Here is a 15421-nt window from a genome sequence, read left to right as displayed (position 1 = left end):
GACATCACTGAAGTGTGGCCTAGAGCACTTCCGTCCTCTCTCCTCCTAAAACCAGACACTGCTAACACCAGAAGGATCTCTAGGAAATTCATGAAATCTACAGTCTCCCTCCAGAATCAGGGATGAGAAGGTGGGGGGGGGCATAATCCCACCCACTGCATCTCTACTCTGCCTGGAAAACCCAGGGTAGGCAGCGAGGCCAGGTCTCCAGTGCTGGGACAAGATCAGCCCTGATCTCCCTGAGGGGTTTGAGGAGTTCCTCCAACAAAGTCATAACAACCTATGGGGACAGAGCTGGTCGCTTAGGAGGTGCTCACCAAATTATGTGTTAAACAGTAAATGAGCTATTACCTATTTCCCTGGCTTCCCCATCTCTCACTGGCCCCAGAAAGGAGATGGGGGGTTCCTTTGTACAAATGTGGAAGGTGGCCTTGATAAAGACTGTCAAACAGACAACCTCACTCTGAAGAGAGGCACAGAGGGTACATGAAGACTGCCACAGAGCCTCTTCTGGAGACTTCCAGTAGCAGCTCTAGAATTTTGCATAGCAGGGTCTGAAAGGAAGCAATCTGGCTATCTCCGACTTTTGTTTTGGGTACCACGTGCTCTGCTGGGAGCCCTCACTCAGGAGGGGAGCTCCCAGTCCTCTCCCCATTGTGAGAGCCAACAGGAAAAGTCCCAGGGGGCAGAGCAGCCCGCGGTGGTGTGTGCAGGAGCCTGGACGCTGGAGGGCTGTAGGAGGCCCCGCAGAGCTGACCTGTGTCCATCATGCCTGGCCCTCACCTGCCTCCCTGTCACAAGCACCTCTCCCCTCTCCTTGCACCCTGCTGGGCAAACACGTTCAGGATGGTGCCCCATTCAACAAAATTATTTCCTCCCCATTTCAAAAAGCTCTTTCCTATTTCTTGGTCTTAGCTTTAAAAGTAATGTAATAAAGCAATATAACATATTATCCAAATTATTATGGTCCTCCACCTAAAAGAATTTGCATTTTAAAATAGAGTGCTCTTATGGCTCAATAATTCTAGTTCTAGATCATATATCCAACATGGAACAGAATACTTGCAATACCCCAAACTGGCATCTATTAAAAACCCATCCATGTAGACTGGGTAAACTGGACGATGGTCACACGGTGGAATACGACGCAGCACCGAGAATGAACACTCTACCACTACACACAATAACATGAATGGGTCTCATGAACAATGCTGAGCAAAGGAAGCCAGACACATCTTCCTGTATGATTTTGTTTATGTAAAGTTCAGGGACAGGCAAAACTGGTGCATGACGTTAGACATGAGGACAATGGTTACCTCTGAGGAACAGTGAATGGGAGGGGACTCGGGAGGGCTGCAGGGGCCCTAGCCGTGCGGGGATTCTTCGTCTGGGTACGGGTTACACAGGCGTGTTCACTGTGAAAATTTAAGGGCAGTCCCTGACCGGTAGGGAGATCAGCTGTCCTAGTTTCCCAGACTATCCCTGCTTTATTTTATTTTATTTTTTTAAAGATTTTTACTTATTTATGTGTCAGAGAGAGAGAGAGAGAGCAAGCACAAGCAGGGGGAGCAGCAGGCAGAGGGAGAAGCAGGCTCCCCGCTGAGCAAGGAGCCCGATGTGGGACTCAATCCCAGGACCCTGGGATCATGACCTGAACTGAAGGCAGACACTTAACTGACTGAGCCACCCAGGTGCCCCTAGACTATCCCTGCTTTAGTACTGAAAGCCCTGTATCCTGGGCAGCCTGTCAGGCCTGGGTGAACCGGGAAGGCTGGTCACCCTCTAGGACTGTGGGAAGTGGGCAGCCATGTGCACTTCCTTGGCCCCTGTCACCTCCAAGCCAAAGGAAGATCAGATCCCTGCCACGACTCACTCGTAAGTGTGTGGTGAGGATCAAACGGGGGCCCACGTGAAAATCTGTGAGGGACCCAGGGATGGAGCGAGGCCACAGGACAGCTGGGTCTGAACAGAACACACTGAGCAAGCCTGTTTCTCAAGTGCCTGGTGTCTCCCCCGGGGCCAGAGCTGCCATGTGAGCACTGCCCAGCCTGGGGCAGCCCCAGGAGGGGTGGCTGGGCCCACTACCCTGCTCTAATTCCTTATTTACCAAGGGAGGCAGGTCCACTGCAGCTTCCACTACCCCTCAGCTCCCTTTCTCCCTGGGGAGGGCTCGGGGAGGGAGAGACAGGCAAATGTGCTGCTGGCCAGGGGGCTTCTTGTCTGCTGCTCTGGGGAGGTAGGGGCGGGGGTGACCCCGGGCAGGGAAGAAGAGGACTCTTTGGGGTTCAGAGCCCACTACCCAGGTGTAATGGAGGGAGACTCTCCTGATAGGCCACAGTGAGAACTGAACTCCTGAGCAGGTGGAAAAGAAAGGAACCTCCTGGCCCCAGGGAGCGGGTGGGGTGGGGGACACCCGGCACTTGAGAAGCAGTCTCGGTCAGTTCATCCCGCACACACACCAAATCACTCATCTCTGCTCAAGCTTCTGTAACAGTGGCACCCGAAGCTGGCTGTGCCGCAGGATCTCCTGGAGCCACTTCTCACTCGGGTCTGAAGACCCCAGGGCTCAAAGAAACCCTTCTTACGTCCTCTTCAAGTTTTCTATGAAAACATTAAAGTTTTCCTGTCGTTGTAACAACAAAGATATATTTTCTGCAAAATGAACGCGTGCGTATCTGCATCTTCCAGAGGAGGCCACCCCGTTACTGCGTGTTGCCACAGGAGCTCGGGGGCTGCCTCTGAGGCTAAGGACCGTCTGCAGCCTGGGGTTTCAGAGACTGACTCGGTGAGACCCCACCACGGTGTGTGTTCTAGAGCCTGCTACTCAAAGCGTGCTGGTCCCTGGATCAGCACCACTGGCAACCTGGAATCTGCTAGAAACGTGGATTCTTAGGAAGCAGAACCTGCAGTCTAAGGAGAAGCCAAGGTGACTGGTGCATATGACTGTTCGCAGAGCGCTGCTCTGCATTCCCGGACCCCCCTCTTCTCCAGCATCACTAACTGAAATGGCTTCGTATTGTCCACCTGATTTCCCAATTCCAATTCCTGTGTGGCTTTCTGTTGTCTGCTGACGGCTCTCTCATCAGAAGTGCTTATAACTGGCCCAGATACTGGGCTCAGGGAGGAGGCTGGTAACTGGGGTCCCCCTGCCATGAGGATGGGGTGCTGTCTTCTGAAGACAGTGATGACGCCCACAGGAGATGTGCACCTGGGCTCCCTGCCTCCTTCTCCATGGACCCACCTACACAAGTGAGGGTAAATTACATGACCCCAGCCACATTCCACCCTCTTGACCACAGACCCCAGCCTGGTCAGCATGAGGGACAATGAAGGGCCCGGAATGGGGTGTCAGTGTCAGCACTAGCCACCCTATGAGTGCAACACGGGCTGCTGACTTCACTGGGAAAACAGAAGTGGGGCAGGCCGGTGGGATGGGGATAGGAGCTGCCGCCCTCCTGACTCTGGGGTGGGCTCTCCACCACAGCCCACACTGGCTCCTTCAGTGGCAGGGCAGCCTGGGGCCCCTCCTGTGGCGCTCTGTGCCCCTCCCTCACGGGCCCCGAGACTCACAGGATGTAGCAGATGACTCCGATACTCCACATGTCCGTGGCATAGCCGATGGGCTCATAATTGATGACTTCAGGCGCTACGAACTCCGGGGTGCCAAAGAGGACCTTCAGAGAGCCTGCATTCTCTGTAACCGGGATGGAGAGGGATCCATTACCAGAACGTTCGGGAGCCAACCCGCGGTAAGTGAATGCCATCTGTGTGCAGGGGAGGGACACAGACGCGGTCTGGCCCTTGGCTGCTCTCCCCTTGAGAACGGCACAGACACAGCCGGCCTCCTTGTCAACAGGTGGGTCAACGCACAGTGAAACTGACAGACGGTGCGCACAGTCAGTGTCCGGGCTGGGCTGCGCTGGGGAGACGAGGCCATTGAAGCCCCTGCCCCCAACGGTTTTTCATGTGTCTGTCTTTCCCATGCGCTCCTGGAAGAAGGGACTGTGACTTGTGCTTGGCGATAATCTCTAATATTCACTATGTCCTCTGTACCCTGTATCCTGCTACCCGTTTTATAAGGACTTTTCTATGTAATATTCTCAACAACCCTAAGGGAGGTATGACCCTCATCTTCCTGAGGAAGAAAGGGAGGCTCAGGGCAGTCGCGTGGTTTACCCACTTTTATCAGTGGGTGTCAGGCCCTAAGCCCAGGTGGTCCCATTCCTGAGCTATGTCCCTTTGCCCCCACTTGTCTGTCTTCCCAGGAGCTGCCGGGAGGATAGCCAGGAAAGACCTTAACCCCAGGCTGCTGTCACTGAGCCTTAAGGGACCAGAGATGCCCAGTAGGATGTTCATAGGTACCAGCTCCTAGATGATCTCGTCCACGGTGGGGGGTGGCATACGTGTGGCCTGTGGGCCACACCTGCTCTTGTGTCACTACAGAGCCCACAGCCAATGTTCGAAGACAGACCACCGAACAGCCTTCAGGCGTGAAAACTCTGCTCCACTCCAACCTGAACCCTCCCTGCTTACACGTTAGCCCTTCCCAGTTCTCAGGGCCGCAGGAGACACTACTATGCCCGCATCTCTCTCACCACGGGACCTGCACGTTGTGTCGCTGGGGCTCTGATGCTGCCAGCTCCTGAGGCCAGTGCTGCCCTATTTGTTCAAACTCTGAGTGGTTCTGAAGGCAGGCCTCGTACAGCAGTTCTTGCCCCCACACCACCTCTTCAGCAGGTGGGGCCGAGCAGGCTCCTGAGCCCGGCATCGGGGCGCCGAGTCCCAGGCAAGTCAGAGCCTGGCAGAACCTCACTCCCTCAGTGTCCTCTTTGCAATGGGGCTCCCTGGCACTAAGTGTCCCCAGGGCGGTGAGAGGCCAGTTGGCGCCAGACCTCAGCTCCTTGTTGACAGGGCAGTGGTCAGAGGGTAGAGGGTGAGGCTGTCTCATCAGTTACTGAGACATCAAAGGGTGACGCAGGCAGGTGGCACGTGGGCAGGGTGTGAGGCAGATGGTCACAGACCAAGACGGCTTCAGGGCTGGGTACGAAGGCCCCTCCCCCCTCCCGCATTCCCCCCCACCTGGTGTAGGAATAGCAGAGGGGCTTCAGGGAATCCTAACTAGGTCTGGGGTCCTTGTTCAGCCCCAGCCCCTCTCCTGGCTCGTGGTGGGACCTAATGGGCAAAGCTACCGTTTCCTGGCCTATAAACCAGGGCTCAGAAAATCTGCCCTGCCGCTCTCACAGGGCTGCTGTGAGAACCCAAGGAAAGTATGTGAAAGGGCTCCGGACACTGCCGCGTAGGATGCTACTGGGAGCAAGCGCCAGCACCAAAATGGGCTGCTGCCGCAGGCCCCGAGTGGAAGCGACAAGAGGGGACACTGACAACGATAACGGACAGCGAACACCTACAGAGCGCTTACCACGCACCAGCCTCTGCTCGCACCACCTAACCTGCCTTAACGCACCGGACCCCCTGACCTCACCCCCCACAACAGCTCGAAGGCTACTATTATCCCATTTTACAGATAAGGGATAGAGACTCGAAGTCAAGTCTAGTGGGTGGCCGGGGCAGGACGTGAGCCTCAGCAGCCCCCACGGTCTCTGATTTTAACTCCAATCCAGGGCGTTCTCTCCAATGCCCAGGGTGTGTAACACGAACAGCCACGGTATGTGGGTGAGTCCAGGACGGGTGGGAGGCCTTACCCAGCTTTCTGGCCAGCCCGAAGTCGATGAGCTTGATTCTGGTGCCGGTCTTGTTGACACACATGATGTTCTCGGGCTTGAGGTCCAGGTGCACGATGCCCTGCTTGTGGATGAACTGCACCCCCTCCGATATCTGCCTCATGTACTGGATGCACTCCCGCTCCGTCAGCTCGAAGTCCTCGTCGATGATGCGCTCGAACAGCTCGCCGCCCGACACGCTGCGAGGGCACAAGGCACACTCAGAGCACAGGACCACGGGGCCCAGGCTGGCAGGCGGGCCGGCCAGGGGCTGGCTGGGGAAGGGGCAGGGGGGCTGGGCAGGAAAGCCCGGGGTCGGAGGGGCCGGACACTTCTGTGGCTTCCTGAGTTCCGGGCCGCTGCCCTGCTATGCCGGTCCCAGGTTCTACTGTGCGAAGAGGGCCTCTGGTTTCCTGCTGGGGGGGACCCTGCTTGTGACCACGAAGCTGTTGGGTGACTCAGGGAAGCCTCTGGGTGATCATGAGCTGAGAGATTCAGACATAATCTCTTTGCAAAAAGGGTAACCACCAGGCAGCCTCCTTCCCCGGACGACTACAGATGTGTAAGGGCTCGTTCTTATAACCCAGCTACGGCTTTCAGGCACAGAGAACTGAGTTTGAAATACTCACAGCACCCATAAGCATTTGTTTCACACAGCCAGAAAGAGAAAACTATCTTCAATAATAAGGAGCCTCAGCACATTTTCTAAAATTCATCAACTGTAACAACCCATGACACTTAGCTCCTCCGGCCAGGCCTACAGGATCGGTTCCTCCTGCCAGCCAGCACTCGCTCGTCTCGCCTGCTGCCTTGCCCAGGCTGGAAGTGTAGTATATCCTCCCGCCTGGACAGACTTTGGATCCTGACCCTGGCGTCCCTGGGGCCCACAGCGGGCATCTCCTACTAAGGACTGGCCTGGGGGCTACGGCATATTGCCCTTCAGCGCAAACACGTGGCCTTGCCAGCTGAGTTACACAGTCCTTTCTGTTCCCCTGTCCCAGCCTTCTGACCCGCCTTCCTTCCTTCCTGCTCCGAAAGTTTAAAGCATCTTCCTGGTGACTTTTATAGCATCCAGACATCAGTAAGCTCTTTTCTGCAATGGCCTATATGTCCACCAGCTGAATGAGGCTGGGCAGGCTTTGTTCTGGGCCCGTTCTCTTCCAAAGATCTTCCCTCTTCTTCTTTTTTTTGGGGGGGAGGGGGGCTTCTCTCTTCTAATGAGAGCCATCATGAAGAAGGGAAAGAGCTGAATGTGGATCCTGCCCCTGCCTTTTACAAGCTGTGTGACCTTGGGCAAATTACTTAACCTCTCTGAGCCCACTTTCCTTATCTGTCCCTACGTCCTGGAGTTGTTAGGAGTGACAGAACTTTTGTAAAGCATCATGCCTGACATGCAGTAGGTGTTCAGCACATATTAATTACTGTTGCACAACCTGTGGTGAGTCAGGTCGATCTTGTCAGTGACAGGGGCGCAGTATGAGGCGTAGCACACCACGGCCTATGTGGGCCTCCATCACCAACACTCTCTGGGAGGGCTGAGCTGGGAAAGGTCAGTCTGTGCCAGTGGCCGCTGGGGGCGCTAGAACGGACGCTCTAGCACCAACAGAGCAGGAGGTCCCTGGGCGGCCAGCAGGTGGCGCCTCCGTCCTCAAACCCTCCATTTCTATCGCTCTGCTCAAAGTCAAACTTGAATTTCCATTCTCATCTCTCCCTCGATCCTTAACTATCTCTGTGCCTCAATGTCCTCATTTGGAAGGTACAGATAAAAACAGCACCACCTCACAGGGTTGCTGTGCAGACTGAGTTAATTAATACAGGCAAAGTGCTTAGAAGAGTGCCTGACACATAGTAAGTGCTCAATACTATTACTTTTTTTTTTTTTTAAGAGCCAGTTGGGGCTCTTGTTGAAAATACAGACTCTCAATCTCCTCTCCCTGCAGATTCTGATTTAGAAAATCCTGGGAGGTCTCTGAGAATCCATATATTAAATAAGCACCCCAGGTCATTCTTAGGATTGGGCAAGCTTGGGAAATACTGGTTTACACAGCGGCCATCCCTGGGAGGACAGCTGAAATTCACTGAGAAATTCCTCTGAGAAATTATTCCTGAATTCCCCAGAGGAAATGATCTTTCCATCTCTGGGTTTCCACAGTTTTGTCTGTACTTTTTGTATCAGATCTGCCTTGGCTTAAAGTTGTTTATGAACATGTGTGGAAAAGGTCTGGCTCATCTCTAAACTTTTATTTATTTACACCTGGCAATATCTGGAACTGACAAGGTGCCCCAAAATGTATGCTTTTAAATGTAAAATATTCTGGAAAAGCAAGCAACCATTATTTGCAGTGCCCTTGGGAATGCCTGAGGTAACGAGTTGCAGAAATCCGAGCCATGGAGGTAATTACTACTCCCTTTCTAGAAGCAACCCATTCACTATAAGTTTAAATAGGTTCAAATCTATTCAAATCTATTTAATGTACTTTGAAAGCTGCTCCTGTGGTCCATTCCTAGGATGGAAAGGGTTACATAAACAGGATTAATGGTTCTATATAGGTTTCTCTTCAAAATACTCAAGACTATGGGTGGAAAGAAGCTGCCATCCACAGAGATGGGCTCATGCCAAGGGCCAAGATTGGGCCACAGGAAATGTATACTTAATAAATGAACAGTGAGTAAGTGAGTGAGTGAGTGAGTGAATACCAACTAGCAAGGCTACCTAATCCCAAGGGATCAAATTCATTCCCCCCAAGTGTAGACCTTGGCCAACCCTCACTGGCAGCCAGAAGATACGGTGTTTCAGCGGACTCCATACCCAGATGCTCTACTCCTTGTCTCCTGGCAGCCAGCTGGATATTCTTTGATAAATTTTGCCAGTGGCAGCACGAAAGTGAGATGGGCAGTGGATGACCCAGTCTAAATCATACTGCTTCAGTGCTGAGGGTCCCACCACCACTTGGAAGGGCCTGAGCGCTCCCAAAGGACAAGCCGAGATTTCAGGCCAGGAGCCCGAGGGAACCTTTGTGTCTGGGCAACACTGCTATAAAATGGGGCTTATGGCTTGTCCCATCATCAGAGGTCAGAAAGGGTGAAGACACCTATTGCTTCTGATGTCTCACTGAACTGAAGGAGGGGACCTGGAAGACATTTTCATTTTTCTACATCACCAGACCTTGTCCTTCTCTTAATCTCAGTCTCTCAATCAAACAAGGGGAATGGCAAGTTGTACCACTAAATGCCAGCCTTTGCCCTGTCGAGGCCAAGTTTGTTTAAGCTGGAAGGGAAGTACAGATGAAGAGTGAATGTGCTCCCACTTCTTTGGTTGAGCTTCTATCACGGGGCACGCTCCTTACCCCAAGTGCAGAAGAATCGTCTGGCATCTATGCCTGTCAGACTCGCTCCTGCCCACAGGGGAGGCGTGGGGAGGAGGGAGGAAAGCCAGGCCAGCTGAAGCCTTCTTACGTGTTCTCTCAACATTTTCCATCCAGCTTGCCAACTCCCAATTCCACGCTAAGTATGGTGTTCTGCCCACTGGTGCTACTGCCCAGCCTTACCCAGGCTTGGCTGCCTCCTCCCCCGTCCCCGCACCCTCTCCCAAACTTGCCCAAGGCTTAACTTCTAAACATAAGACATTTCTTCACATGTCCCCACACGCCCACACTGCCTGGACCAAGCAACCTGTTCTAGAATAAATGTGAAGCGCTGAGACCACAGGGCTATCGTGAGGGTGTGATCAGTAAGGCCATAGACACGGGCTGCTCTTTACTGGAAGTGGGGAGGTAAGCTCAAATTGGGGCTGAAAACAGATTCTAAGATATGAATGCAGATTTTCTTTGAATAGCTTACAGTACCACAGAATTGTCGAATTTTAGAACCAAAAAGGGAGTCTAATCCAAGTATGTCTCTTCGTTGGAAGGATTTAATAATTACAGAATCACAGCTCAGCAGTAATAGGACCTGACTCCAGGTTTCCTGAATAGGAGGATTTTTGTTCCACAACACCCAGTTGTGTGTTAAAATGCTCACCGAATCATTTTCAGTGGGAACAAGACCACGACACAGAAAAAGTCAATGTATCATACGACTAAGCGTAAGTCCCAATTATAGAGCATTATGCCCGAATACGTGATTCCATTTAATCCCCACATTATTCATGAGGCAGCTTATATCCTCCTTTTACCGATAATAACACCAAGGACTGGCAAAGCTGAGTAGCTCGTTCAAGGCCACACGACAAGTAAGAGGAAGAGCTGGGACTGACGGAGGACTTAGCAGACTCACTTTGCACTCTAAGTCTGTGCTTTTAACCCATCCTAGCTTTTCCAGATGTATGTAAACTGGAAAGAAACACACCAAAGCGATCACAGAGGGAGGGGAGAAAATCACACCTCAAGCCTGGGGAGGCCTCATTGGCCTCACCTTTCCTAGGAAGGAAGGTGTTGAGAGAATCTTCTCCAAAGGACTAAGCTCCCTGAAGCTCAGGACGAGCCATGCAAGGTGCCGAAGGCAGTTTCACAAGATTTCTGAACATTTCAAATGCACGCACCCTTCGACCCAGCACAGCCACACTTCGGGAACGTGTCCTACAGATGTGCACAGGCGTGAGTGAGGAGATGTACGAACAAGGTTACAAACCCCGCTCGTTTGGAAAAGCAAAGGCCTGGAAACCCTGCAACCCCTATCAAAGGAAGACGGCTCCAGGAAACTGGTTTGTGCATGCCAGCAAATCCCACGGAGCAGGGCCAATGAGGGAGCGCACCAGCCACTGAAACGTTCAGAGCCCCTCACACCACGATGAACTGCTGGACGGAGGAGCAAAAATACAGAAGAGTGGATATGAGGAACCTTGGTGTTAAGAGGTGGGAAGTATTTTTTTAAAAAGTCATATATGCTTGTATTTTCATAACGAAACTTTGGAAGGATACAAACAAAACCAATAAAAACGGTTACTGGTGTCAGTGGTGGCGGTAGAACAGGGTAGACGAGGGACGGGTTGGAATGGAACTGTTTATTGTGTATGTTCTTACATTTTTTGGTGTGACTGTACCCCACTGAAAAAAGTTCTGATGAGAAACAGGAAAGAAAACAGAAAGACACAGAGCCCTCTGCAGAGGACGCCTGGCTTACTGAGGGCAGTCTGTGCATGTGTGTGTGTGTGCACGCGTGCCCCGGTGTATGTGTGCGCATGCGTGCACGCCCGCGGCTTGGGGGCCAGGCAAGTGGAGGAAAGCCTTGGCTGAAGGTCACCTGATCCATGCCCCTGCGCCCGGACAAGCCAGCCCAGAGAGTACTACCCTCTGGTGGGAAGTCAAAGTACAAACAAGCACGGGATGGGGGCCTGTGGAGCACAGCACGAGACAGCAGCAAGGCTTACACCCCCACATCCCAAGCCCCTAGCCCTGGGCCCCTCTTCTTTGGAAGGCCATTCAGGAAGTTGCTCTGTCCCTCCCCTTCTCCTCCAAAGCCACCTGTAAGTCGATGCCCCTTAACGCAGCCCAGGAGCCTAGGGCTAACCTTGGCACTTTCACAGGGAGGTGGGGGTGAAAGGGGGGCAGGGGTCCTCAAAGATCTGCCAGTCCGTTATGGAAACGAGCAAGGGGCTGCAGTGGGCTGGGGGTCAGTGGGTGAGGGCCACTCCTGCGTACAGATCTGCCGTTCTGAGAGAGCACCGCCGGGCCACCGGGGCTGGGGAGGCTCCTGCTTGCCGCAGCCCTACCTGCAGTGCTCCCCATCTTGGGGCAGAGGGGCTTGGCTGTGGACGGTGGGGAAGACGCGCGGGGGGCTCCCGGACCCACAGCAAACTCACATCTCCAGGACCATGACGATGTTGGCCTTTTCTTCGAAGGCATCCACACACTGGACCAGCTTGGGGTGGTGGAGGCAGTTCATTATGCTGATCTCCTGCCGGATATTCTCCTTCTCTTTGGCGGAATATGCCTTGAAGAACTTCCCTGCCCAGATTTTTCCAGTTTTCTTTTCTACAAGTCGAAAGACCTGTCCAAATTTCCCACTGCGAATGAAAGGATGAGGAGAGAAAAGGCAAATTTAGCCAAGCTTTCCACTAAATTGGGGCTGACAGTGATGGCCTACCGGAGAAATCTAGCCCACCTCTTTTTATAAATACAATGTTACTGGAACGCAGCCGCGCCCATGTGTGTGCATATCGCCCATGGCCGCTTTTGTGCTCCACCGAAACCTCAGCTCTCCATCATCCGGCCCTTTACTGACAACTTTGCCAGCCCTGCTCTCGATCATGAGGTGCACTTCTAACACAGACAACCCTGTGGTCCCTCACCTGGCCACCTCGGCCCGTGCCCGGCCCCCAGCCCTGCCCAGTCACCGCCCAGGCTCGCTACTCGGTCAAGGCTGTCATTTCCTGGAGCTGAGGCCTCCGTCTTGGCGGATGGACTTCGCTCTCCTTCGCCGCAGACAGACCCATGACGTCGGGTGGAGGAAGTCCTCCCCACTACGGAGAATTTTTGAGTGGCTGCCTTCCTTCTGCTTCAGTGTCCAGCACGGGTCCCCCAGAGACAGCCCAGGAAGGCCCCCGCTGTCCCCCCGCTGGAGGGAGAGGGGAGTGTGGTGTTCCCCTGACCCAGCTCCAGGGGGCAGTGGAGGCCCCTTGTATGTGACTCTGATGAGGCTGGTGTCACTCCTTTATTTCCCAGAAACCCAGTGGAAATCAAACCCAAGCCCCATCCCCTTGGCCTCCACTGTGCTCCTCCAGGGATAGCTAGTAGGAGACACACAGCCCTGGGGCTGCCGCAGGAGGGGATGGTGTGGCCGACGAGGGCTCAGGGTTGGGGTGTCCGCACTCCAGGGGAGAAATAGAGCAAACGGTGTGGACCAGGTTCATAAAGTGAGCAGTGGTGAGCAGCTGTGCCTTTCAAGGCGGTGGGCTTTACGGATGCACTAAAGCTACAATCGCCCAACAGTGAGATGGACCAGGCTTGACTGCCTCCTGCTGGTGACACAGAAGGCAGCCTCGGACAGTCCGCCCCAGGCCCCAGGGCCTTGTGAGCCCGTGCAGGGGAAGGCACAGGACAGAGGGGCTTGCTCGAGACTCTCGCGGAGCGGAGCCAGCTGCGCCAGCAGCAACTAAGAGGGCCCTGGGTGGGGATGCCCTTGTGGGGTCCTGACTGGGTCCGCACCTCCTCTTTCTGCAGGGGGTCTCGGCGTGGGAAGTTGGCAAAGGCCAGGAAAAGATGGGAAGACAAGTCATGGAATTTAATGATGGGATCTGTGCCACCCCAACCCTGGGGCCTGAAAGATGCTTCCCATTCCACTTACGAGCCTAGTCTCTCTTCGATATCATAGAAGTCAGACACTTTCTGTTCAGTGTTGACGGTCACCGTCCGGTAGTCGATCTCAGGTTCCTTCTCATCTGCAGGGTGGGGGTGGGGTGAGTGTGAGCCATCAGATTCCTCTCTCGCCCCCCTCCGCCCCTCGAGTGTACCTGAGGACAGGTGGCCAGCACTCACCATCATCTGACACTTCCACTTCGTCCTTTGGCTCTGGGGGGAGACAAGGAGGGACACAGAGGACACAGCGATTAGTAGTGAAGGCCCATCGAGAACAAAACGTGCTGGGGGCCTCATCAGACCTCAGCTTTCCCAGGTCCAAGACCACGAAGCCCAGAGCGCTGGGAATGGCCACTGGGTGGGTCAGTCTACACTGCAACAGAGCCCTGGATACACCGGCAGGCCCTCCTTGCCCTACCAGCAGCTTCTCCACCAGCTCTCACCTCCATCCTTTCCTCTGCAACCTCACAATCCCCTAGACATACCCTTCCTAACAGCGCTTCCAGGCCCTCCGACTTTCAGAACCTACCCACAACTGGGACAGCCCCTTTCTGCTCCAGCGTGAAAGTCAGCAGCTTGCCTTGCTCCTAGTATCAAATCTGTTTATCCATTTGATTAGATTACCGTACGTGGAATTCCAGCCACGTACCAGGTATCTTACCAGTTATTGTGGGTATAAGACAGAACACACAGAAGGCATGATCTCTCCTTTCTCGGAGCTCACAGTTAGCGGTGGGGGGGGGGGGCAGAACTACGTATACTTGCACTGCAGGTGCTCTGTCGTCAAGCTCGCGACATCACAGTACGAGCTGGATATACAAAGCAGGATGTTGATACAAAACAGGGCAACTGTAAGTCAGAGCAGTGATTCTGGGAAGAAGTAGTCCTTGAGTGGTGTCTTAAGGGAAATGCTGGAACACAGCAGGGAGGTGGGTGAGGCTACACGGCGAAAGTGGCAGGTGTTTAAGAGGTATGGCAAGAGAGGGGCCTAGCCGCCCGCGCCGGCTGCTCACAAGGATGTGTCAGAAGTGAACGGGGGGGCTGAGGGGCATGAGGGGACAGGCAGGGGTCCATCAGAACGCAGCCACGTCAGAGCTCCAGGCTTTCCTTTGCCTGCACATAGCTTTGTCCCTATGGAGCCACTATGGCTTCTGGACCCTGGCTGAATGCCTTTCCTTTCTGGGTCCCAGTTTCCTCATCGGTAACAAGAGGGAGCTGTATTTGTAGGTGATTTCTAGTGTCCTTGGCCAGCTCTAGATGCCATGCTTTGGGATGTGCTTTGTGCTCCTCAGTCATGACGTGGGCTGTGTTCCCCTGACAGATGGAGACAGGCAGGTCTTCTGAGGAGACGGAACAAAGACACGAGAGAAGTCAGCGAGAGAGGACAGAGATTTTACAAGGGCGCGCGCGCGTGTGTGTGTGTGTGTGTGTGTGTGAGAGAGAGAGAGAGAGAATAAGACTTGGGGGAAAGGGTGTAACAAGGGACAGCACATGGATGAATCTCCAAGGAGCAAGAGAGGCTGCAATTTGTTTAGAGTCCTTTTTTTTTTTTTTTTTTTTTAAAGATTTTATTTATTTGAGAGAGAGCACGAGCAGGGCGGAGGGCAGAGGGAGAGGGAGAAGCAGACTCCCCGCTGCCCAGGGAGCCTGACTCAGGGATCCCAGGACCCTGAGCTTAACGGACTGAGCCACCCAGGCGCCCCGTTTAGAGTCCTTAAAATGCTGTTGAGGAAACGAAAAACAAACATAAGTGGGATGGGGCGGAATATTTTGTCACAGGAAGGCAAAGGCCCTGGAACAATAAAAAGGGTAAGAGAGACGGGAATTCTCTGATTAGGGGTAGGGTTTCACCGAGAGCGCCAGGACATGAGCCTAACCGACCAACTCTTCTAAATCACATGCTTGAGAGTGCAGAGTGACCTTGCCAATTCACAGATCATGAGAATGCCACTGGGAGCAACACCTGGAAGGCAGCAATGGAGTCACATTTCAGGGGGACATTAATTATTCAACCTTTTGGGGTAACAGGCTCTAGGACATCTAGTTAGAACCCAAGCGTGGAAACCTAGTTCCCAGCCAGTAGGCCAACAGAATGCTGCCATGGTGGGGGTAGGGATGTGCCCTGGCCACAAACAAGTATTATTTCTCTGCCCTCAGCAGAGCCCGGGGTCGTCCGCTGCTGGAACGAGGGCCGCAGGCACTTAGAGAGTGGCAGCAGGGCTGCTGGGGCATGGAAAGCCACCGAAAGGAAGAGCTGCGTGTGAGGGTGAGCAGACAGTCGGGCCTCTCTGGCTGGGGGAAAAGCCTGAAGCAGAGATTTTGTTGTTTTAGAGGGGAGGCAGGGGACAGGGAGAGAGAGAATCTCAAGCAGGCCCCACGATCAGCACAGAACCCCACGTGGGGCTT

The 15421-nt window shown here is 53.8% G+C and overlaps 1 protein-coding gene across 5 annotated transcripts in view; it reads right to left on the bottom strand.

The window, feature by feature from the left end:
* MYLK (myosin light chain kinase) overlaps nt 1-15421 on the bottom strand; it is a 200017-nt gene that overhangs the window by 19180 nt on the left and 165416 nt on the right. For all 5 annotated transcript variants that reach the window (XM_026494976.4, XM_026494993.4, XM_044382615.3 and 2 more), the window contains 5 exons: nt 13196-13228; nt 13005-13098; nt 11521-11724; nt 5703-5920; nt 3571-3694 (listed from right to left, as the gene is read on the bottom strand). In XM_026494976.4, coding sequence (XP_026350761.2) covers nt 3571-3694; nt 5703-5920; nt 11521-11724; nt 13005-13098; nt 13196-13228 — 673 coding nt within the window. The remainder of the gene's footprint in view (nt 1-3570; nt 3695-5702; nt 5921-11520; nt 11725-13004; nt 13099-13195; nt 13229-15421) is intronic.

The sequence above is a fragment of the Ursus arctos genome, unplaced genomic scaffold, assembly GCF_023065955.2.
Source record: "Ursus arctos isolate Adak ecotype North America unplaced genomic scaffold, UrsArc2.0 scaffold_4, whole genome shotgun sequence".
Taxonomy (NCBI): domain Eukaryota; kingdom Metazoa; phylum Chordata; class Mammalia; order Carnivora; family Ursidae; genus Ursus; species Ursus arctos.
Note: the sequence above shows the minus strand (reverse complement) of the source record. Positions and strands in the feature narration are given on the sequence as shown.